The sequence below is a fragment of the Musa acuminata genome, chromosome BXJ2-3 (genome assembly GCF_036884655.1).
Source record: "Musa acuminata AAA Group cultivar baxijiao chromosome BXJ2-3, Cavendish_Baxijiao_AAA, whole genome shotgun sequence".
NCBI classification, from domain to species: domain Eukaryota; kingdom Viridiplantae; phylum Streptophyta; class Magnoliopsida; order Zingiberales; family Musaceae; genus Musa; species Musa acuminata.
Window position 1 is genome coordinate 13248718 of NC_088340.1, and position 23238 is coordinate 13271955.

Here is a 23238-nt window from a genome sequence, read left to right on the forward strand (position 1 = left end):
CAAACCTTTCTTTCGACAAAGCACCTGCCGCGGTCGACCATGTGAAGAAAAATTACATCGATAAAGAACAAGAAAAAAATTACGCAATCAAATTGAATTATTTGACAAATTACCGTCAATCAATGTAGAAATAAACGTCAATCAGTTGATCACAGATAGCTCAACCGAACCGCATACAGTGACCTAAAGACTAATCAGAGAGTTGTTACTAGATCTGTTAGGTCACAAGATAATGGTGGTTACAGCTATCATCGAAGTCACAAGAAAAAAAAGGATCCTTTGTTAATAAGCGCGCACTAAGAAGACTAAAGGAAAGAATCACAATATTCTATTGCCTTTTTCAGTTTTAATCAAATATTCACAAGACAAAAGTGCAATAGCAGATTTTTGAAATTTTCATACCTTTGCCGTACAACACGAATAGAGGCGCCACGGTTTGCAATTCCCTGCAAGTTCAATTAATGTTTATTAAATATAATTGATAAAAATTGTCGGTTAATAAGAGACCCAATGTATGATTGTTAAATGTCATGACTTATTTTGAGAGGCTAATCAAAATAATACTTTGATTTTGACTTCCAGAATACCATGTAATACATGAAATAACCACTTCGATCTCGCTTGGTTATTCTTTTACAATATTCAATTAGACAGCAAACTGAATTTTCTTAAAGAATCAGCTTTAAGAAAATATCATTGCTTCAAATAATTGTGCTTACTGGCCACAAAAATCATATACCAAAGCACAGATTTGATTATCTCTGCTTTGCAACATTGAACATCACATTAATTAATAAAATAAAACTTTCCTCACCCATGAAAATTTTGTGGATATCGGCAAGTGTCATTCATGGCGACCTGTTAAATCTTCTTTCGTTGCCCTCACCATATCCAGCAATGTGCTCCTTATGCCTCAAACCAAGTTTCTCAATTTCCTTCTTAATCACATCTATTCCACCATCATTTCTCATAGATTTCGTGCTGGAAAAATTGTCAAACATGCGACCTTTCTGCAGGTGGAAGTTAAATGGAAAATCCAGAGAGCTTACCTGCAGTTTGTATGAGCACCAACACCAGTACCAGCACCAGCAATTACCGTCACCCTGATTTACAACAAAGAAATCAAACAAAGCAACAAAGCATATCTAGCTAGAACTCAAAGAGAAGGAAACTTCTAAAAAGGACCTGGATAGGTTTGGGATCCAACGACAGAACTACTCCTGATAAGGGTAAAAATAGCGACGTGATGCGCCACGACGTCAGCCACGCCAGGTGGATGCACTGCCCGAGGAAGCAAGTATTAATGCCGACTTGATGTGCGCCAATGTCACCAGCTCTCAGCCAACAACCTCAGCATTTGACTCCGTACGCTCGATCGAGGCAAAGGAGCACGTCGACCGAGGCGTGCCCATACCCTACGGTAGCCCAGTTCTCCACGCAACCCCAGTGGCAATGTCAGACGCCACGAGAGGTATTGTCCTACCCCTGCAAGCAGCCACATCAGGTAACATCAAACTCATCTATAAATACCCCAGAGTTCTAAACGAACAGGGAGGGGAAGACAAGCACAACGCACTTGGAGGCATCTCTTCCTCCAAAACCCTCTCCACATCGCTAACTTGATTGTCGGAGGGGTCGGGCCGAGCTCCCGGCCTGACCTGTGTGCAGGTCCGAGACGGTGTCGCCTCTTCCCGGCGCTGCGGCGGAGCTTTCTCCCAACCCGACCTGCCGACCCGAACTGCCGACCCGACCCGTCGACCCGAACTGCCGACCCGACCTCCCGACCCGACCTCCCGACCCGAACCACTCTTCCCGACGCTGCGGCGGAGCTTTCTGCTGACCCGACCTGTCGACCCGAACCACCGTGCTCGGCCTTCGGGAGACCCCGAGGGACGGAGCCCGAGATCCCCGACATCCGGACACCCGAACCGAGCCGCGACGGCCCCGAGGCCACGACTTAAACAGATGCCCCCTGCATCATTTTGGCGCTAGAAGGAGGGCCCGAATGTCGAGGGATCCTCAGACCGATCCCGACGAACTCCCGGCCGAGGGATCGTTCTTAGCAGGGGTGCAAGCCGTGCGTCCCTTGCGTGACGGGCCGTGGGCTGACGACCTCCCCGCGACCTCTGAATGCTACTGGCGTTCATTCAATAACCCATCTGCTTCCGCCCGAGGGCGCTCCGAGCGTCCCCTCGCCGGTGTCATCCGAGGCCTTTCACGATCTCGCTCGTCAAGTCCGAGCTCTGACGGATATGGTGCAAACCATCATCCTACTCGTCTCCCAACCGACACCCCCACTTATGACTCAACCGCTACGGCAACAAGAGCCGCCCGCTCGGGCCCACATGACGCTTCTGGAGCCTTCCACTTCTCCTCGGGTCAGACCGACCCCACTCGGGGATCCAGTAAGGACAAACCCGAGCGGCCGCCCGGAGCCCGAGGTATTATCTCCGGAGTCAACGGACTCCCTACGAGCCCAGCTATGCTTTCTTAGTCAGCGGCTCGACGAACTAGAGAAGGAGTTTCGCAACTCAGAGGGAGAGCTCGGGATGGACACACACCGAGGATCTCCGTTCGCACTAGAGATACGAGATCACGCCGTTCCCCCGAACTTCCAGCTCCCTTCTTTGGACGCATACGACGGCTCCACTGACCCGGCGGACCATGTCGCCGCTTTCCATGCCCATTCGGCACTGTATGGAACGTCTGACGCTTTAATGTGCAGGGCGTTTCCCACGACCCTGAGGGGTCCGGCCCGCACATGGTATAGCGGCCTGAAGATCGGAACGATCACTTCCTTCGGGCAACTCGCCAAGGACTTCGAGCTCCACTTCGCAGCCCATGCCCGACCGAAGCCCTCCACGGCACTGCTCCTCGGGTTCAAACAAAAAGAGGATGAGCCCCTCTCACATTTCGTGGATCGCTTTGCCACGCAAATCCGGAGCTTACCGGATACTCACCCCTCTTTGTTAGTGCAGGCGTTCATGGTAGGCTTGCGACCTTCCAGATTCTGCTGGTCCCTCATAGAGCGACCCTCCACCACAGTACCAGATATGCTCCAGCGAGCCAACCGGTACGTCACGGCGGAAGCTTGGGTGACTGCAAGGAAGAGGAGTGACTTTGGGCGACGGGCCCCGTAGCAGCGATCAAGCACCCGCGGTTGCTATCTAGTGTAATCCTCGTGCAAGGAATCTAGCCCCTTCCTCAGTCTCCTCCAAGCAAAGGCTCCATATTTACCTGACTGCCTCTTGGCTCACGGTTAGCTTCGGTCTAACCCCCCTCTTTTTTGCATTCGCACGGCTCGGTCGGAGACGCCCGAGTCCACCTCAGCGCGGCCTACCCGCCTGAGCCATGTCCCTCGGTCGCAGTCTGCCCGAGTCCACCTCTGCGCGGCTTGCCCGCCTGAGCGGTGTCCCTCGGCCGCAGCATGCCTGCGCCGAGCTTCTTGGCCATTCATGGTCGAGCGCGGCCTGCCCACCTGAGTTGTCTCTCGGCCCGAGCCACCTTCTCGGCCGCATGATGCCCGAGCCCACACCTGCGCGGTCTGTCCGCCTGCGTCGTGCTACTCAGTCGCATGACCATCGCGACCACGCCTGCGCGGTCTATCCGCCTGCGTCATGCTACTCGGCCGCATGACCAACGCGACCACGCCTACGCGGTCTGTCCGCCTGCGTCGTGATCCTCGACCGTATAATGCCCGAGACCACACCTGCGCGGCCTGCCCGCCTGCGCCCTGCTCCTTGGCCCCATGTTCCCGAGACACACCTGCGCAGCCAGCCCGCCTGCGTCGTGCTCCTTGGCTCCATGTTCCCGAGACACGCCTGCGCGATCAGTACACCTGCGTCGTGCTCCTTGGCCCCATGCTCCCGAGACACACCTACGCGGCCAAGCCCGCCTGCATCGGGCTCCACGGCCCTTTGACTCCATGTTCCCCGAGACCTTGGCCACAGCTTGTCTGAGACTTCCTCTGCGCGGCCTGCCCACCTAAGTAGCTCCTCAGCCACAGCCTGCCCGAGAGCTCCTCGGCCACATCTTGCCCGAGACCTCCTTGCCCACAGCTGGTCTGAGACCTTTGCGCGACCTGCCCGCCTAAGTAGCTCCTCGGCTCCTCGGCCACAGCCGGACCGAGACCTTTGCGCGGCCTGCCCGCCTAAGCAGTTCCTCGGCTCCTCGGCCACAGCCAGTCTGAGACCTTTGCGCGGCCTGCCCGCCTAAGTAGCTCCTCGGCTCCTCGGCCATAGCTGGTCCGAGACCTTTGCGCGGCCTGCCCGCCTAAGTAGCTCCTCGGCTCCTCGGCTCCTCGGCCACAGCCGGTCCGAGACCTTTGCGCGACCTGCCCGCCTAAGTAGCTCCTCGGCTCCTCGGCCACAGCCGGTCCGAGACCTTTGCGCGGCCTGCCCGCCTAAGTAACCCCTCGGGTCCTCGGGTCCTCGGCTCCTCGGCCACAGCCAGTCCGAGACCTTTGCGCGGCCTGCCCGAGAGCTCCTCGGCCACAACCTGCCCGAGACCTCGGCCATAGCTTGTCCGAGACTTCCTCTGCGCGGCCTGCCCGCCTAAGTAGCTCCTCGGCCACAGCTTGCCCGAGAGCTCCTCGGCCACATCTTGCTCGAGACCTCCTCGACCGCAGCCTACCTGCACCATACTCCTCGGCGACGTGTCGCCCGAGGCCACCTCTGCTCGGCTGGCCCAACGAAATCGTGCTCCTCGGCTGTGTGTTGACCGAGACCACGCCTGCGCGGCCAGCCCGCCTGCGCCGTGCTCCTCGGCTGCGTGTTGCCCGAAGACCACACCTGCGTGGCCCGCCCGCCTGCGTCGTGCTCCTCGGCTACACGTTGCCCGAGACCACGCCTGCGCGGCCTGTCCGCCTGCATCGTGCTCCTCGACCGCACGATGTCCGAGACCACGATCTCTGCTCGGCTTCCCGACTGAGTTGTGCTCCTCGATTACACGTTGACTGAGACCGAGACCACGCCTGCGCGGCCAGCCCGCCTGCATCGTGCTCCTCGGCTCTTCGGCTTTACGCCACTCGAGACCACGCCTGCGCGGCCAGCCCGCCTGCGTCGTGCTCCTCGGCTCTTCGGCTTTACGCCACCCGAGACCACGCCTGCGCGGCCAGCCCGCCTGAGTCGTGCTCCTCAGCTCTTCGGCTTAACGCCACCCGGGACACACCTGCGCGGCCAGCCCGCCTGCATCGTGCTCCTCGGCTCTTCGGCTTAACGCCACCCGGGACACACCTGCGCGGCCAGCCCGCCTGCGTCGTGCTCCTCGGCTCTTCGGCTTTACGCCACCCAGGACACACCTGCGCGGCTAGCCCGCCTGCGTTGTGCTCCTCGGCCCCTCGGCTCCATTCTCCCCGAAATTGCGTCCGCACGGCCAGCCCACCTGAAGACAGAAGCCATGCATCAGACTCCCCTTGCGTGACAACCGATGCATAGCTCCTTTCGGGGGGGGGGAATATGATAAGGGTAAAAATGGCGACGTGACGTGCTACTACGTCAGCCACGCCAGGTGGACACACTGCCCGAGGAAGCAAGCATTAATGCCGACTTGATGTGCGCCAACGTCACCAGCTCTCAGCCAATAACCTCAGCATTTGACTCCGTGCGCTCGACTGAGGCAAAGGAGCACGTCGACCGAGGCGTGCCCATACCCTATGGTAGCCCAGTTCTCCATGCAACCCCAGTGGCAATGTCAGACGCCACGAGAGGTATTGTCCTGCCCCTGCAAGCAGCCACATCAGGTAACATTAAACTCATCTATAAATACCCCGGAGTTCTAAACGAACAGGGGGGGAAGACAAGCACAACGCACTTGGAGGCATCTCTTCCTCCAAAACCCTCTCCACATCGCTAAATTGATCGTCGGAGGGGTCGGGCCGAGCTCTCAGCCTGACCTGTGTGTAGGTCCGAGATGGTGTCGCCTCTTCCCGGCGCTGCGGCGGAACTTTCTCCTGACCCGACCTGCCGACCCGAACTACCGACCCGACCCGCCGACCCGAACTACCGACTCGACCTACCGACCCGACTTCCCGACCCGAACCACTCTTCTCGGCGCTGCGACGGAGCTTTCTGCCGACCCAACCTGCCGACCCGAACCACCGTGCTCGGCCTTCGGGAGACCCCGAGGGACGGAGCCCGAGATCCCCGACATCCGGACACCCGAACTGAGCCGCGATGGCCCCGGGGCCACGACTTAAACAGATGCCCCCCGCATCAACTCCTGCAATTTCTGTTATCCTCCGCATATCAACAGAAGTGAAAAATGTTTAGAGATTTATTAGGTGGATGTGAACTATGTAATTTGCTAAGTGAAAATCATTAAAAAAAAAAAGGTGCAATGAATTAGATAATATTGTGACAGAAGACTTTTATAAAAGAATTGATCAAGTTAATTCTAAAAAAAAAGCTAAATAAACATGACCAAAAAGCCTACTTTGAAGCCTCAAATCTTAAATCTTTCAAAATATATAAATAATTGAAGAGTATAATATATGGATGTAAAGATCTCATGACAATGAGAAGGTATCAAGATCCACTCAAGAATATCATGGGAAGACTAGTTTTAAAGATCTTAAAATTACCTATTTATCACTTTTATTTTTGTATTTTTTTAATTATCACACATTATCTAGTTAACTAATTTTCAAGGCTCCCTTCTATTCTTCACATTAAAATAATATCTTTTTAAGTATTATAAAAATCTTGTCGATATAAAAAGTTGATTTCCTTCTTTTCCCTTTATAATGGTAGTTTGCTAGAATTATTTCTAATAGTATTTTTTAAAATTTTGTTTTAGTTCTACGTTAGTTGGTATTATATCCTTGCTCTTGGTGTTAGCATGATAGGTTTGTAGTTAGGAAATTAAGAAGCATGCTCTACATTCACCACTAATAATAGATCTTGTCTATCAAAAACTTAATAGTACAACCCTATAACCCATCAAAATAAGGTCTAGTGGCAATAATGACGGTGACAACATTATCGACGATGGTAGTGGCAATTTTGATAGTGATGACCTTCATGATGGAGGTAATGGTAATAAACCCAGTAATAATGATCGGGGAATATCAACCCTATTGTCACAGACAAAACTATAAACGAGATGCTTGATGTAATGCTCATGTATGTCCGTTTATTTTAATTTTGTCTATGCTTTACATAGCATGTAAAGGGCTGACAATAGGCTTAGCAACCTCATTTTCTTTGGTTTTAGTGTCCGTCCTAGGCTTGCAAATAAATGTTATGTCATGTGAGCACTTGTAAAGATTTCAGACTATAGTGGACCAGTTTGGACCCTTTGTTGTGTGATCATTCAGAGCTTGTGAAGTCTGTTTATAATTTATATTGGCTATAAAGTGTTTACTGAAATAATTGCTTGTGGATCCCGAGTGAAACGTTTTCTCTAACCCGCTTTCTCTTTTGTATGTCCTAAGGGATCATAGGAGGTTTCGGGAAGGCTGACATTTACGGATGGACACGCAAAGGTATCGCATAACTTAGACAAAACTAGCTAAATACGTGACATATAGTATTAGAGTGGGACAAGCACATATAGAAATACTTGGTATACAAACGTGGGGGACCTAGCGGGACTGCATTGAGGGCAGGCAACACGTGCGATCGTTTGGGGAAAATGAGCATAGAGATGTATGGAAAAGGAGCCACTCAGAGGAGAGGGCATCTGAGATTGACATTCAGAGGAATGACCAACCCTTCACGCAAGAGGCACCATGAAGACAAGTAAGCTGGGAAGACTGCATAGTGCACAAAGGTTGGGATGGCTGAGTTTGAGCTATAACTCGACGTTAGCAACCATACTTATTGGTGATCAAAGCAAGCGAGGCACTTGGTGAAAGATGAGACCATGCAAAGTGGAATGAGTTGCTCAACGACTGAAAGAGTTTTGTAAAACTCATTGCTAATTCGAAGAACTTGGTACTTATACAAGGGCTTGTATGCGAACGATGGAATGTTCGTGGCCATCCCAAGGCGACTAAAACTCAACGCCATGGAGCATTGAAACTTTCTCTTCGATATGAGAAGGATACGTCCGTATGAGGCTGAAGTGTGCAGTGAGTTTGGCATGTTGCTAGGCCTTAAGGGGTACAACAAGGGTTATATTAGCGAGGAGTCCTAATCTAGCAAATGCATTTATGGGGGCAGAATAATGCACACTTTATTCAGCAAGGCGAATTAGTCCAAGGGAATGGTAGTCTCTAAAACTTCCAGAGAGAAGGATGTGAAGAGAAAAGTTGCTCCAACAAGACAGATACCTTGGAGAGATAAGTCTCAGTTCTTCAGAGGGAGAATCATGTGCAACAGACCGCACATGTTAAGAAGGAGTACCTCAAGACAATAACCCCACAAAGCTCAATAAACCGAGCGAGTGGCGAGGAGTTATCACATGATCTCGCATGAGATAATACATTGATGGATACATTACGAGATCAAGTGAGGGAGTGACCCGAAGTCCTTCACTTGATGGATACTCAATGCAAATCATAGTCGCTAACTCAACGCAAGGAATGCAAACACTTCGAGTGCTTCAGAAGTGTGAGCAAAAATCAGGCGAAGGCTAATAACCAACTCGATGCATGGAGTACAACCCTCGAGGAGGCAAGCAAAATCAAAGTAAACTTTGCCTTCTTAACTTTTAAGAGAACGGGCAAAACCGAGCACCTCAATTCTCTTATCTATCTAGTAGATGAGCTTTGCACAGATTTAAAGGCCCTTCGAAGAAACCGAATGAAAGACAATAGTTGTCAAATCCTCACCAATGGTGATCAATGCTATTAAGAGAAGATTATCTGCTTCATTTTCCTACAGAATATCAATCAAAATCAAAAGTGATGTGAACCTACTTAGAAGTGACAACTAAGTGAAAGAAGAATCGATAGGCAAATTGTACGGAGGAAGGACCCAAAAACTTTAAAGTCTGCGAGACGATACTCGTTAAAGCTCCAATAAGCATCCACCTAGTTCAAGTGACACAAGATATTTGAGAGACTGACATATACTAAGGATGGTCTTTTCCTTCATCCGATGGATCCACAGGAAATAACAGGGATCAACACAACTCAGTCGACTCCACACCAGAGTCAGAGTCATTAGCGAGTTGAAGCAGCATGGTAGATCAAAGTTTGACTACTCAACAATAGTGGCAGAGTCCAGTTTGGAGCCAAAAGGCGCATTGTAACTAAAACAAAAGATTAAATACTCAGCAAAGGTAAGGAGATGTAGTGTCTGCAAAGGCTTCGATGAGGATGTCGAGGGAATAAGTGGGGGAGAATATCACAGACAAAACTATAAACAGGGTGTTTGATGTACTGCTCATGTATATCCATGTCTTTCGGTTTTGTTCATGCCTTGCATAGCATGTAAAAGGCTAGCAGTAGGCTTAGTAGCCCTATTTTCTTTAGTTTTAGTATCCACCCTAGGCTTGCAAATAAACATGATCAAGGAGCTTATTTGGAGTTTCAAATCTTTCAAAATATATAAGTAATTAAAAAATATAATATATGGTTATAAAGATCTTATGATAATCTACAAGTAGATACTAAGATCCACTCAAGAATATCATGGGAAGACTATTCTCAATGAGCCTAAAATTACCTACTTATCATTTTTATTTCTATGTTTCTTTCAATTATCTCATATTATTTAGTTAATTAATTTTTAAGACGTAGAACTAGTATAAATAAAAGCTCCCTCTAAGACTATTTTTCATATAAAAATAATATCTTTCAAATATCGTAAAAAAAAAATTAATATAAAGAGTTGATTGCTCTCCTTTCCCTTTATATGGATAATTTAATAGAATTATTTCTAGTAATATTTTCTTAAATTTTACCTCAAGGGTATAGCAAGATACCCATAACTCATGACAAGCAGAAATTCCAACAGCAGGCCCTACTTGAAGCTCCAGTTTCATCGAATAGATGAAGTTAATAAGGAAAACAACAGGCAAAATGTAATTCTGAACTACTTGACAAAAGATCAGCAGACACTAATCAGCCCAGTGAAGATGAATAAAGCATCGATGCTGCGTCCAAAATGTCATACGGATGTAACTGATAAAGATATGTAATTTGACATCACTTCGCCATTGATTCCGCTAATATTAATTCCAGCATAGAGGCATGCCTTGTAATGAGAATTAGCAATGTCACACCCAAACGCCTTGTCGACTCCGGCACATCAATAGTATGGGCCCCACATAAAGAACTAAAGTTTTCAAGAGGTTGCAACTCTGGGGAACTAGAGGAAAATTTTAGGCAAAATTTAAAATAATTTATCCCTTTAAAGGAAATTACTCAGGTCAAATACTTGATCATTCATCCATCGAATCGTTGTTCAATAATTTTCCTTCATGAATAGGTGAAACTCAGCATATTACCTTCTTTACTAATAAGTAAGTGCAAATGATAGGCTAAAATTTGTAATGTTTTAGGATTAAACAAATACTAACAAGAACAAAAATTACCAAGCTTAGACGTATAAATATCGATCGATCCATCAATCTATCTACAAGTTAAATTAACTGACTATAGTATTAAGAACAACCTTGGAACGAGGAAAACAAGATAAGAAATAACAGCATCAGATCAGGACCTGAGGACAAGGAAATCTATCAAGTGGTCACCCAAGAGGCCACTGAGACTCCTCCTGAAGCAGAGTGGTATTCCTGCTCAATGCCACACCTGAAAGAATGAATCCTGGTTAGAAATTAACACAAGGCCATAGTGTAAATTCTGTATAAATTCAATAAACATGTGCTTTCGATTGAAAAACATGTGTTAGAGTCACTGTCAGACGATCAATTAGGATTTGTGTAATTTTCCTACTTGCATAGTATGAAATTGTCCTTTACAAACCACAGAACAAATTACTCGAGCACTTCAAATTTTGAAAACAGCAATATTTCATCTTGCTCGTGCTTACGAGGGCCAAGTGGAATAATGACTTCAAAGAGATATGTTCACGAAAAGCAACATAAGAACAAAATATATTCTTGCAGTTGACATTGTTATGTCAAAATCAGTTAGGGGTGGTATGTCAACTGGAAGTTTAGGAAGGCCAATAAAGCGCTTCTAGATCAGATGAGGTTTATTCTTCTGAACAACAAGAAAGGTATGTATAGTAATATTATTATATCCAATTTATTTGATTTCAATCTTGGCATAAAAGTTGTTCCGCATTACAGATAGTATGTTTACATATTTTATGCTAACAAATGGTATCAAAGCCAAGTTATTAAGATCAAATATATTAGATCTATTATTTTTGTTTACAATGCGTGAATGATTCATTGGATATTATTGATATGTTTTTTCTATATAATTTGCTCTATTACTGATTATGAGCAATGTATAATTTTATGTTTTCATCGATGAATTTACTATTTACTATCATCGATGTTATTGAGATGATAATCTCTGTTGATCGTTGTCGACGAAGGGCCGTGTACCACCCTGCAGCCGCGCATCACGGTCGTGCGCGGGCAGCGGTCCGCTTGCAAGCGGTGGCGGCACCACGGGCATCCCGCACCGCCTGTGAACGCGGTGATCGCGGAAGGCGGCGGCTGCACCCCGTGTGAAGGCGGCGGCCGTCCTCACGCATAATGGTGGCGCCCGCAAAAGGCGCCTACGGAAGGGCGGTGGCCGCAGATGGCGGCAGCTGTTGCCCCCGTGGACAATGGGCAGCGACAGCGGCCGCGCTAAGGTGGTGGCCAAGCACGCGGGCAGGAACCGCGGCAGCCGCGCGCAGGTAGTACCAGCGATCACGCGCGGGCACGAGCGGCACAGGCAGCGCCGCGGCGTGGCAACCGCGCACCGACGGCGGCCACGCGTTGGCAGCAGCCACGCGTGGGCTATGGCCGCTCGTGGGTAGAGGCAGCCCCCGCGGCGGCAGCGGTCGCACGCGGGTAGGTACCGCCGCAGCGGCCGCACGCGGGTAGGTACCGCCGCAGCGGCCGCGAGCTGGCAACAGTTGAGGCCAACCGTGCGCGCCGTCCGCAGGCAGGAAAGGCCACAACGCCGCACCGCGGCAGAGGCAGCAAGGCAGATTAGGGTTTTTTGGCATAATTACGATTTTGACCTCGAGGCTAGGGTTTTATAAAATTACAATTCTTCCCTTTGCAAATTTCGTAATTCCAGCTTATGTTCTGTCAACATATTTATAATTTTACCATCGGTCTAATTTCTGCCAAATTACATTTCTGCCATGAATCGCATATTTTTGATTTATATCCTATCAAATATTTATAGTTTTATTATTATGAAATTGAGAAATTTGGTTTGTATTCTCAATTATAAAATTAATAAATATAATTTATTATAATTATGATTAAATTTAATCATGATTATATTTTGGTTATTTGATTGGATTTAATTTTTGATTAAAAAATTATAAATTATGGTTTACTTTATAGTTTTCTCATATGAATTATTGATTATATATATGATAAATAAAATCTAATTATTGTTCTTAAATATTTATTTAGTTATTCACATGTATTTGAAATTATGAAATAATATTTACCTTTCACATGAAGGCATGATTTATATATTATCATGATTATCATATGAGTTTTCTTTTGCTGATTAATGTTTAATAATTATTATGGTTATTATTCTATTATTGAACTACTTAGCATTAATGTTCAATAATTATTATGGTTATTATTTTATTATTAAACTACTTAACATTAATGTTCAATAATTATTATGGTTGTTATTCTATTATTGAACTACTTAGTATAAATTAAAGAAATTTGATGAATATTATTTGTAATTCATCTCTTTAAGTTTTATCTGACTTGTAGTTACCAAAGTGGCCTTGGATGATAAACTTTTGTGATATTAATTACAATAAAGGTCTTATCATTTATAGGACATTTTAGATTGTATTTTATATTTTTGTATTAGTCCTACAACCATCAAATTGACCTGGACCGATAATTTATAAAATACATTATAAAATTAGTCCTAAATGATATTAAATAAAAATAATATTCACAATGACAGTTTGAATCAGAATAAAGAAATGTAGTGAATATTATTTGTAATTTATCTTCCTAAGTTTTATTTGACCTATAGCTATCAAAGTAGCCTGGGATGATATGCTTATGGGGTATGAATTACAATAAAGTTCATGTCATTCATGGGATATTTTAGATTGTATTTTATCTTTTTGTATTGGTCTTGCAACCACCAAAGTGACCTAGACCAATAATCTATAAAATACATTATGGAATTCATCCTAAATGATATTAAATAAAATAATATTCATGATAGCATATATAATTATGAGATTTAGATAATCCGAAAGGAGAATCTATTTCAAATAATTATGTGATGGGATAGGATGATACGGTTTTGGATATTCTTACAGTTTAGGGTTGTATACCCTAACAATACTATTTTATAAGAATGATATCAGTCATCCATAAGTAATCTTGAGTGAACACTAGATATGTCAATATTTCACCCTAAGGTGAAATATAGATGATATCAATAGTTCATCATATTTTGGAAACTCAAAGCATTAATGTTATATTATTATAGTGGTACTTTCTTTATTATATTTTTGTAAATGTCCCTATACTTTCTTAAATAAATAGCTTGAGCATATATAAGTTGTATTGAGTGAGTGAGATCTTGATCAGATTAATTGAATAGAACATAATCTTAATTACTGAAAGTTCTGTGAAATAAATAATTAAGGTGATTGATCAAGAAATGTATGAAAGACTCAATTTTATGATATTTAGACTTTAGTACAGTTTACAACTAGTGCATGAGAATATCTAAGGATCAATTTAAATTATCTGATAAGTCATTAGTTGACACCTTACTATGATAGTATTTGAGGAATTTAAGATTATATCTTCAAAATAAATGATAAAGCTATAAGTTCAAGACTTATAATATTTTGAGTATTACTCAAGGAGTAGGTAACACTAAAATAAAGATGAAGCGTAAGTCCACCTGAGTTTATAATTACTATATAAACTCATAAAAGAATATCTTCATAAGATTTGATTTGATTTGAAATGTTATGTGATGAAGAAATATGCTATAAGATTTGATTTGAAATGAAAAAGGTATAAATATAACATTTATATGGTTCAAATCAAATATTATAGATATTATTGATGGATTAATTTGATGCTTCAACATATGTTACCAATAATAGATATTCATTAAAAAAAAATAAAAAGGGATAAAACCAAAAGAGAATGAGATATTTATCAATATAGGGAATCATCTTAAAGTGAAAGCGATATTAGTTTATATTTATCACTTATATCTAAAGATGATTCAATTTGATAAATCTTGAGAATTCATGTTGTGTTTTTATAATTTTAGGAATTTGAGTTCTTTACCTAGAATTATTAAAATATTATTTCTCTTTTGGTAGTTGTAAACTTACTATGATTCAATAAAATTAACCTTTGAATTCTGTATAATAGTCTATACAGAATTAATATGAATCATAAGTTTACAATGATCCTACAATTAAATATTGAAGTGAAATGTAGTTTTATAAACTCCTTGAGATTATGTTTATCACTCTATGCTTTTGTCTCATTAAAGAGAGGTATTTTATAATCATATAAATAATCTGTTAAGATATCATTATATATATCTAATTCATGTAAAGTCTATGACCATTTACACTCTTGAAGCATATATAAATGAAGTTGATAGACAATTAGATAAAAAAGTCAAGATCATCATAGATGATAAATTTTATGATATGTATGATGAACCCAATTATAATTCTTTTGCTAGATTCTTAGAAAAATAGGGTATATGATTTACCAGAGGTGTTACAGTAGAATATGATTGTCGAAAGATATCATCGTACCTTATAGATATGGTTAAGAGCAATGATAAGTTATTCTTTTGTACCAAAATCAACGTGAGAAGAAGCTCCAAGGACAACTATGTATATCTTGAATGGTGTTCCTAGTAAGTAAATTATATGATTTTTTTTTTAAGTTATGAAATAATAGGAAACCTGACTTAAGATATTTATATATTTGAGATTGTCCTATGGAGATAAGGATCTTCAACTCACATAAAAGAAAATTAAATTTAATAATTATTTTTAAATATTTTATTATCTATTTAGAAAAGTTTAAAAGGATACATGTCTTATTGCTCTAATCATAGTACGAGGACAATTAAATATGGTAATGTAAGATTTCTATAAAATAGTAAATTAGTGGGAGTGAAATTCTCGAAATTTAATTTTGATATAAAAGAGATACAAGTTAATACTCCTTTATTATTCGAGAGATTGTTGTTACTCAAATCATTAAATGATTTGATAAAAGTGAACAACAAAATAATATTACTAAACTCCCACATTATATTGATATCATTATTAATGGTCTTATAAAATAACCATAATTGATAACTTTGAGAATATCTCAAAGGGGAAGGAATCATGTCATTTATGATTTTTATATTATATATCTACAAAAATTATATTATGATATAGGAATCAGAATGGATCTCTTATTTTTATCACGGGTCATGAAAAGTAATATGATGCAATAAAAGAAGAATTAAAAAATTAATAATCAGAATGGTGTCTGATAAATTTATCGAATTATCCAATAATTGTAAAAGAGTCTATTATATAAATGTAACTCACAACAATGATATATAAGGTTTTTGATATCATTATTTCATATTTAAGGTAAATACTATTAATCAATATTTATATCAGTGGGAGCAAGTTTATTATATTGGTCTTATATATGGATAATATTTTTCCTTACCAATAGTGATCTTGATTTATTATACTAAATCAAGAAATTTGTCACTAAAAATTTTAAGATGGTTGATATGAATGAGACATCTTATATTATTAACATTGAGTAATTCAATGATAGACCTCAATGATTATAAAGATTGTCTTTGAAAGGATATATCAACCGAGTCTTGAAAAGATTTTAATATACAACTTTGTTTAGTCAATCATAAAAGCAAAGTTTTAGTCAATAGTAAATGTTTTAAAATGACTTGAAAAGAATCAGATAAAGAAGATATTCTTTGTATATGCGCAGTTGGAAGTCTATGCTCAAGCCTGTGTTAGAAAAGATGTCAGTTTTTATAGTTAAAATATTGGGTATATATTGGAGTTATCCAGAAGTAAAAACATTAAAGGACTACAGAGAAAGTAATAAGATATCCGGAAGGGACAAAGGATAATATGCTCACATGTATGAAATTATATTAGCTTAAAATAATGATATTTTTCAGATGCTGATTATATAAATTATCTTGAAAATAGGAAATCCACCTTACGGTTAATATATATATCAATTAGAGGGGTAATTTATTATTATTAATAATAGAAGTTGATTTTGTGGCATGCTTTAAGGCCACTAATCAAATTTTTTACTACAAAATTTTTATCTCAGAACTTGGTGTAGTCAGACTCAATTACCAAGTTGTTGAAGATATTTTATGACATTGCAATAGTTTTCTTCTCTAAGAATGATAAGTACTATTGCATCTACATACATTATGGTATAAAGTACTTGATGGTTAGAAAAGATGAGTTCCAAAACATATAATGCCAATTAATTACTTGAGTTCCACTATATTGATTGCTGATCCATTCACTTAGGACTTATAGTCTAAAGTATTTTGAAAAAACATGTTCTTATGATTGAGTTTGTGAGTAACCCATGAAGAATATGGTGATGCATGTTTGAGTGGATACTAAAACTGATATTCTTACTTACTTATTTAAAGTTATTTGTTTCTGCTATCATGTTCACAATTATGTATGTACATATTATGGTTGAATGTGATGACAAGATTATCTTGACAAGATAAATTATAGGGGTCATTTTGGACTGTATTAGGAAATGCTAATAATATTGTGGTACATAGAAGGAAGTGTGACAACATACAACCGCTATGACTCATATTGTTAGTCAGACTTAATATATTATTATTATTATTATTGGACTTATTGGTCTATTTTCTAAAATTCACGCACGTGTATATAGTTTTTTCAAAAATTTCAGAATCCAATTGAGTCAAATTATTTTTAAATAAATTTTGTTTATTTATTTTTGATTTTAAGTCTTTTTGTATCTTATCAATTATTGAGCCAAGTGGGAGAATGTTAGATTATATGACCCTATTTAATTAGGTAAGATATATTATAGATATGATTGGATTCTGATTATGGTTATTGGCCAATAGAAAAGAAGTCCATATTAAAATAAAATCCTTAGGAGATAACCTTGATGGGAGGAACTCTCATAATAACTTATCCTAGGACCTCTAGGGGCTAAGGGCCATCATCATGTGTATTAGAGTGCAGTAGCATCTCAACAATTGAAAGATTAAGGTTTTTCTCTCAATCTACCTCTCCCATAATTCCCTAATCCATCAATCTAGGTGATTCTGTGAAAAGATAGAAAGAGAGGAGAAGGATCTAGTTCTCCTTGCATATCTTTGCAGATTGATATTTCAGATCCGAAGAAAGGTATGTATCGTAATATTATTAGATCTAATTTATTTGATTTTAATCTTGGCATAAATTTTTTTTCGCATTACAAATAGTTGATTACAGATTTTATGCTAACATATTCGTCTTCTAATTTGATTTCTAACGTTGAATAAATGACAACTTATAATATCAAATAAGAAGCTATCAACATCTTTTACAAAGAATGCCAGGTATAAATTATTATAAGGCTCCTCGACCATCACATCAGGGTGGCTATAGATCTTCTGCGTGTTGAACCTTTTGTTAGTAGAGATCGGATCTCCTGCCGGTGCATAGGGACCACAAATCACCAAAATACATATATATTTGTACCATTAAAGAAAATCTACCCTAGAAAAGGAAGGAAACCCTTAAATTTATCAGAATATTATTTCCTCTTCTAAATGGACCCTTGAACACCGCCTGAGGGCTAACTAAAAAGTGGGAAACAAACATAAGTATCCAAAGGAAAAGAGGGAGAAATCGAACATAATTCTCTATTATGATATAAGACCGCACCCACTATAAGATGACTTCATTGTCGTCCCATGGAGCTTGACCCGCACTAGATCCGTCATAGTTCCGCTTGGGTAGAGGTAAAATCACGAGTACAAACCCTAGCCTCGCTCCTCATGTCCATGCCCCACCCTCCAATCCTAAAACCACAGAAAGAGGAATCAATCATCGATGATCTACGACAACCGCATGAAAGGTCAAGGAGAATAATGATGGATCGAGGGGTATGTGTAGCTACGATTACCATATGTACTCGGCGATGATATTCTCGGTGAGGTTAATCGAGGTTGATGAGATCTCAACCAACCGAAATAAAGAAAACAAACGGAGATAGAGAGTGGTACCAGAGGGAGGGAGTCTATTTAAAGCAAATGGGATCAAAATAAATGAAAATAAAAAATATTAATAAAGAGGAAAAAAAAGATATTTACATCCACATCGACAAATATAATTAATAATACAAAATAATATTTCCAGGGATTTAATTCGGTGTCGTGGAGCGGTCTCGTCGTACGTGGCTTTGCGTGGGCGTGACACGTTTCAATTTGGCTCGTCGTAGATGAATGGAGCGACTCGTCCATCGATTTGGCGCGACTTATGGGTGTCGAAGACGTTTCATGGGATTCTTGAACCTATCGGAATCTTTGCCACGGCATAAAAATCCTTAACGCCATATGTGGATAGATGATACTTGATACACAGGGGTGGACGGGATACACCGTTTCATAGGGATAACTGCACTGTTAATGCTCCACCAGTAATTCCCTGAAACGATGGTTATTTTGGACACCATGAGCTCATCCACTCAAGAAGGCGTCTACCTTGTCGTTGTCGGCACGGGACAGGAACTTCATGCATATGGGTGGCTGCACCTTCGCTAAGGACAGCAGAGACGCCGGCAGCGACCATATCCCGTCGCCGCATATCAACCCCGATGCCACGGCCGGCGCGAACACTGTGGCGTGCCGCTTGTCCGCCCTCTCCCACAAGTAGAGTATCAAGCTCCCCACGCACATGTCGATGGTGAAGTAGGACCCCAGGTAGAACGGTATGGCCATGCCCATGGCGCTCGGGATGTAGTTGTAGATCTTCCAGTTCTTGTATTTGGCCACCTCCTTCAGCCCGTTGATGGCGAATGACACGAAGAAGAAGACGGCGCAGAAGTTCAAGCAGTACTTGGGGAGCGCCGAGAGGCCCTCCACGCCAAGGATCGCGATCCCTCGATAGACCTTGGCGTACGGCGCCGGGTACCCAGACGTTTCGCTCCCCAGGTCGAAGGCTGAGTAGAAGATCCAGAAAACACTGGGGGCGATCACGCATCCCATGGCCGTCCCGATTACTTGGCTCACGAACATGGACCTAGGCGACGAGAGGGTAAGATAGCCGGTCTTCAGATCCTGCATCAGATCCGATGCGGTCGACACGATGCTCATCATGACGCCGCACGAAGCTAAGCCAGCGAGCACGCCGCCGTTGTTCATCCCAATCCACGCGCCGAAAATGAAGATGGCGAGCTTGCCGTAGCTGGAGGCGAGAGACCAGTCGGTGAGCCCGCAACCGTAGGAATTGCAGAAGGCAAGGACCGGCGCGATTATGTAGGCGACAATGATGTGATAGAACTTGAGCTGGGGGAAGATGAAGGGAACCGCGATGACTGAGATGACGGCAAAGAGGACGTAGCCCGCGATGGCAACCGTGGTAGGGATCTGATCCTTGAGGAAGACATTGCTGCGGCGGCGGTCGTCGAAGCTAAGGCAGGGCCCAACAAGGGCAGCAGCGTCGGCGAAGGGTGTGGCGGCGTCCTTCCGCTGGCGCTTGTTGTACATGTCGTAGGAGCTGCGGAAGAACACGACTAGAAAGTGGAACAGCCCGTCACCCAGTATCATAGCAATGGATATGAACACCTGTTACAGACGTATAGTATGATCCATCACGACAGATTGTGAATCTTAAGCAAAAGCGAAGGAGAACATTGATGCAAACCTTGTAACCATTGATTCCATGAAGACTGCTTTCAGGGAGCGATGCATCATACCACACTCCCTGCTTGCTTCTTATATAAGGCCACAGAATGCCCCAAGAGATGATAGACCCGAGGAACAGCGATATGTTGATTATGTAAGGGCAGATCATCCCAACGCCCACATAAGTGGCAGAGAAGTCGAAGTAAAACCTGCAAGCCAATTTTGAGCTCCCAATCATCCATGCATAGCTCGTGAGGTATAGAAAAGCAATGAAACCAAAAGTGAGAAAGACTTGTATATTGAACAGAAAAATCATTATACTACCTGTTCTCATAAGCTTGGAGCCCAAATGTGGGGAAAGATACGAACCCACAACCATCACTAGCAGTGTAAAACCATTGGAACATGGCCCAAATGAAGCTAGCTCCGAAGGTTTTGAACAAAAGAGACACTTGCTTTCTGAAGTCAACGATTGATCAGGAACATAGTTCTTCAGCAAGTCATATTACGTTTGGTGCGATAAGAACTAGTAATATATATGCTATATGTATATTTTACCTGGCAAGCAAGGCTCCCTGAGGGGTGTGAAAGCTGTTGATCAAGTGAGCCGTAGCCGTGCCGCTTGGATATGTTAGCTTATATGCGATGATCATGATCTGAGAGACAAAAGATGTAACATTTGAGCTCATTAATAACTTGGATAGAGCATATTACAAAGTGAACGAATGGCAAGCAGCTCACCCTCCGCAGTGGTACAACCGAGAACAAGCCGACAAAGCTGACCGCCAGAAGGAAACAAATCAGCCAACCTAGAGATGGTTCTTTCATGTTAACACCGGTGTCTGCCTCACCAAATTGATCTGCAACTTTCTTGCTCATGCCAAGTATATAGCTTCCGAAGCCACCTGATGCCAGCGTACATAAATGCTTCTTTATGCGCTCGCTCACACATGTACCAAACTCGTATGCATGTTCGAGAGGGTAAGGAAGAAATGAACGAACGAGCAAACCGGATTGCTGTCACCCACCACTGAAGGCGATGCCGGAGCAAGCGACGACGCATGTCTGGATAACGGTGTTCTCCTGGCGGGTGAAGGGCTGGTTGAGGAGACCGGTCTTCTCCAGGAGCGTGGTCCAGGTCTTGACCATGAAGAAGCCGAGCAGGCCCGCGGAGACGTTGAGGGAGGGGATGATACCCGCGGTGAGGTTGAGCTTCATGACGATGAAGCTGAGGAAGAAGCCGAGGATGGCGCTGACGGCCAGCGAGCGTAAGGTGAGCTGCTGGGTCCATGGAGGCACCTCCTGGCAGTCAAACATCCGCTCCACCGACTGCTCGTCGTCCCCATGCTCCCTCTCCCCTTCTCCGGCTGCGGTCATATTCTCCCTCGCCGAGAGGGTGGGGAAGCGAGAGAAGGGGCAAGACCGGGCCTTCGCCTTACGGAAATGAAACGAAAGAAACAGGGGAAGAAAGATCGATGAAAGGGAGAGGAGGAGAACGATTATTATATGAAGGGCAGGGGGAGAGGCCATGATTAACCATGGCGTGAGATGGCCAACGGTTGTTGCTTATTATGTATGGCGGAGGATGGAGGAACGCTGTACCACCCACCAATTATAGCTTGGGGTATTGCCTTCCAACATGCATATGCTAATCTCATCGTCCATTGAACTCATGTCAGACCCAATGGCTTGTGGGTCTCTTCATCTGTTCTTTCGAACAGAAATTAATTGCAAGGAAATTGAGCTGGTCAAATCAAGTGACAGGTGAGATTAAAAGGCACATCAATAATTCATGTCTTCAATATTGTTTTGTGTCCTCTTCATCGATGACTCACGATACTCAAAGAAACAACTGTTGGAACATATAATCCAGTCGATTCGATCATGGCATGCAGTCGATTCACCTGAACTCACACTGTAACTCAAAACACAACGGAAAAGGATGAAGAGAAGATGGGAATGGCAGTGAAAACGCAGAAACCCTTCATCGAACCTTACGAAGACAATAACTGGGAAAGATGTGTCATGTTTTCCAAGGACTTTCTTGAACTGTCAACAGAGTCCACCTTCCTCCTCAGACACACAGGATTACAGATAGTTCACAGTTCAAGAAAGCCTGTGGAGAACATGCCGGCGATCTTTGATTATCATCTGCCCTCGCACTACTCTGCACATACGAGTGTCAACTCCAAGAACGCAGTCACGAGAGGCAGTGGAAGAGGGAGGAGGAAGAAGATAGGGAAGGGGGAAGAGGTGTGTGTGGGTGAGAGGCGAAGCAGGCCCACGTCCGGTTTATATAGGTGGCAAGAAGATAATAACCGGAGAACCGGGTCGGCTCAGTCACTGAACGGGAAACCCCACGTGCGGGGCCGCTGATTCGGTACGAGCGCGTCTCGATTCGTCGTGCGACGCGTGTCCTTTCGTGGTCGTACGTGTCGGTTCCCGAGGTGGTGGGTCGTTAGTGGGCGGGGAGTGGCGCGGGCGTGCCGGCTCGCCCAGCTGTCTCTTGATCATCGCAGCCGTTGCTACTGTAACGGACGGTGGTGATGGGCGGACGCATGTGGTGTCCGGTCCATTCGCCGGGTTGGGCGCCGACCGGTTTCCGTGAGCCAAGCGGTTTTGTGTCCCTTTTTTAAATGCGTGTGATTGGGGTTGGCTAAACCTAAAAATTTTAGGTGGCATGATGACCCAAACACCACCAACTTATGGGTTGATGTCACTTAAATCCTCTATTGTAGCGTGTGTTTTTTTATAAAAAAAATGAGATTGTTCCCTTTTTTTTTTATAATGATAAAACCGAGATCGATGAGGACGATGATGAGGATGCACGAGCAAGAACGATGAGAAAGATATATATACTGATAGGGGTAAAAACAAACAGGACATGACGCACCAGATTTGATGTAGCACCACCCAACGTCAGTCACCCCTGAACGGCACACTGCACCAAGAGACGAGCATTAACACCCACGTAACGTGCACCCTCACTGACCGTACCCGAACGACCTCATCATGCTGACCCCGCATGACCGGACAGGGCAGGGGAAGGCGTCGACCAAGGCTTGCCATACCCTGCGGCGACTCGGCCTTCCACGCAATGCCCACAATGACAGTGGACGCGATCAGGTGCACGGCCCTGCCCCGGCAGGATGGCGCGTCATGCAACATCGAGCTCACCTATAAATACCCTTGGGCTCCAAGCGGGCAAGGTAAGCAGACAAACACACGATTCCACC

At 43.5% G+C, this 23238-nt stretch overlaps 1 protein-coding gene and 1 pseudogene across 1 annotated transcript; both read right to left on the minus strand.

The window, feature by feature from the left end:
• Window positions 1-328: 328 nt before the first annotated feature.
• LOC103978272 (glutamine synthetase nodule isozyme-like) lies at window positions 329-18477 on the minus strand (annotated as a pseudogene).
• On the minus strand, window positions 18422-22247 carry LOC135606483 (probable metal-nicotianamine transporter YSL8). The gene is made up of 6 exons (XM_065097514.1): window positions 21031-22247; window positions 20744-20907; window positions 20561-20658; window positions 20327-20461; window positions 20022-20211; window positions 18422-19942 (listed from the first exon to the last, which is right to left on the minus strand). The coding sequence occupies exons 1-6, from the start codon at window positions 21530-21532 to the stop codon at window positions 18836-18838; spliced, it is 2196 nt and encodes a 731-aa protein (XP_064953586.1). The 5' UTR covers window positions 21533-22247; the 3' UTR covers window positions 18422-18835.
• Window positions 22248-23238: the final 991 nt, after the last annotated feature.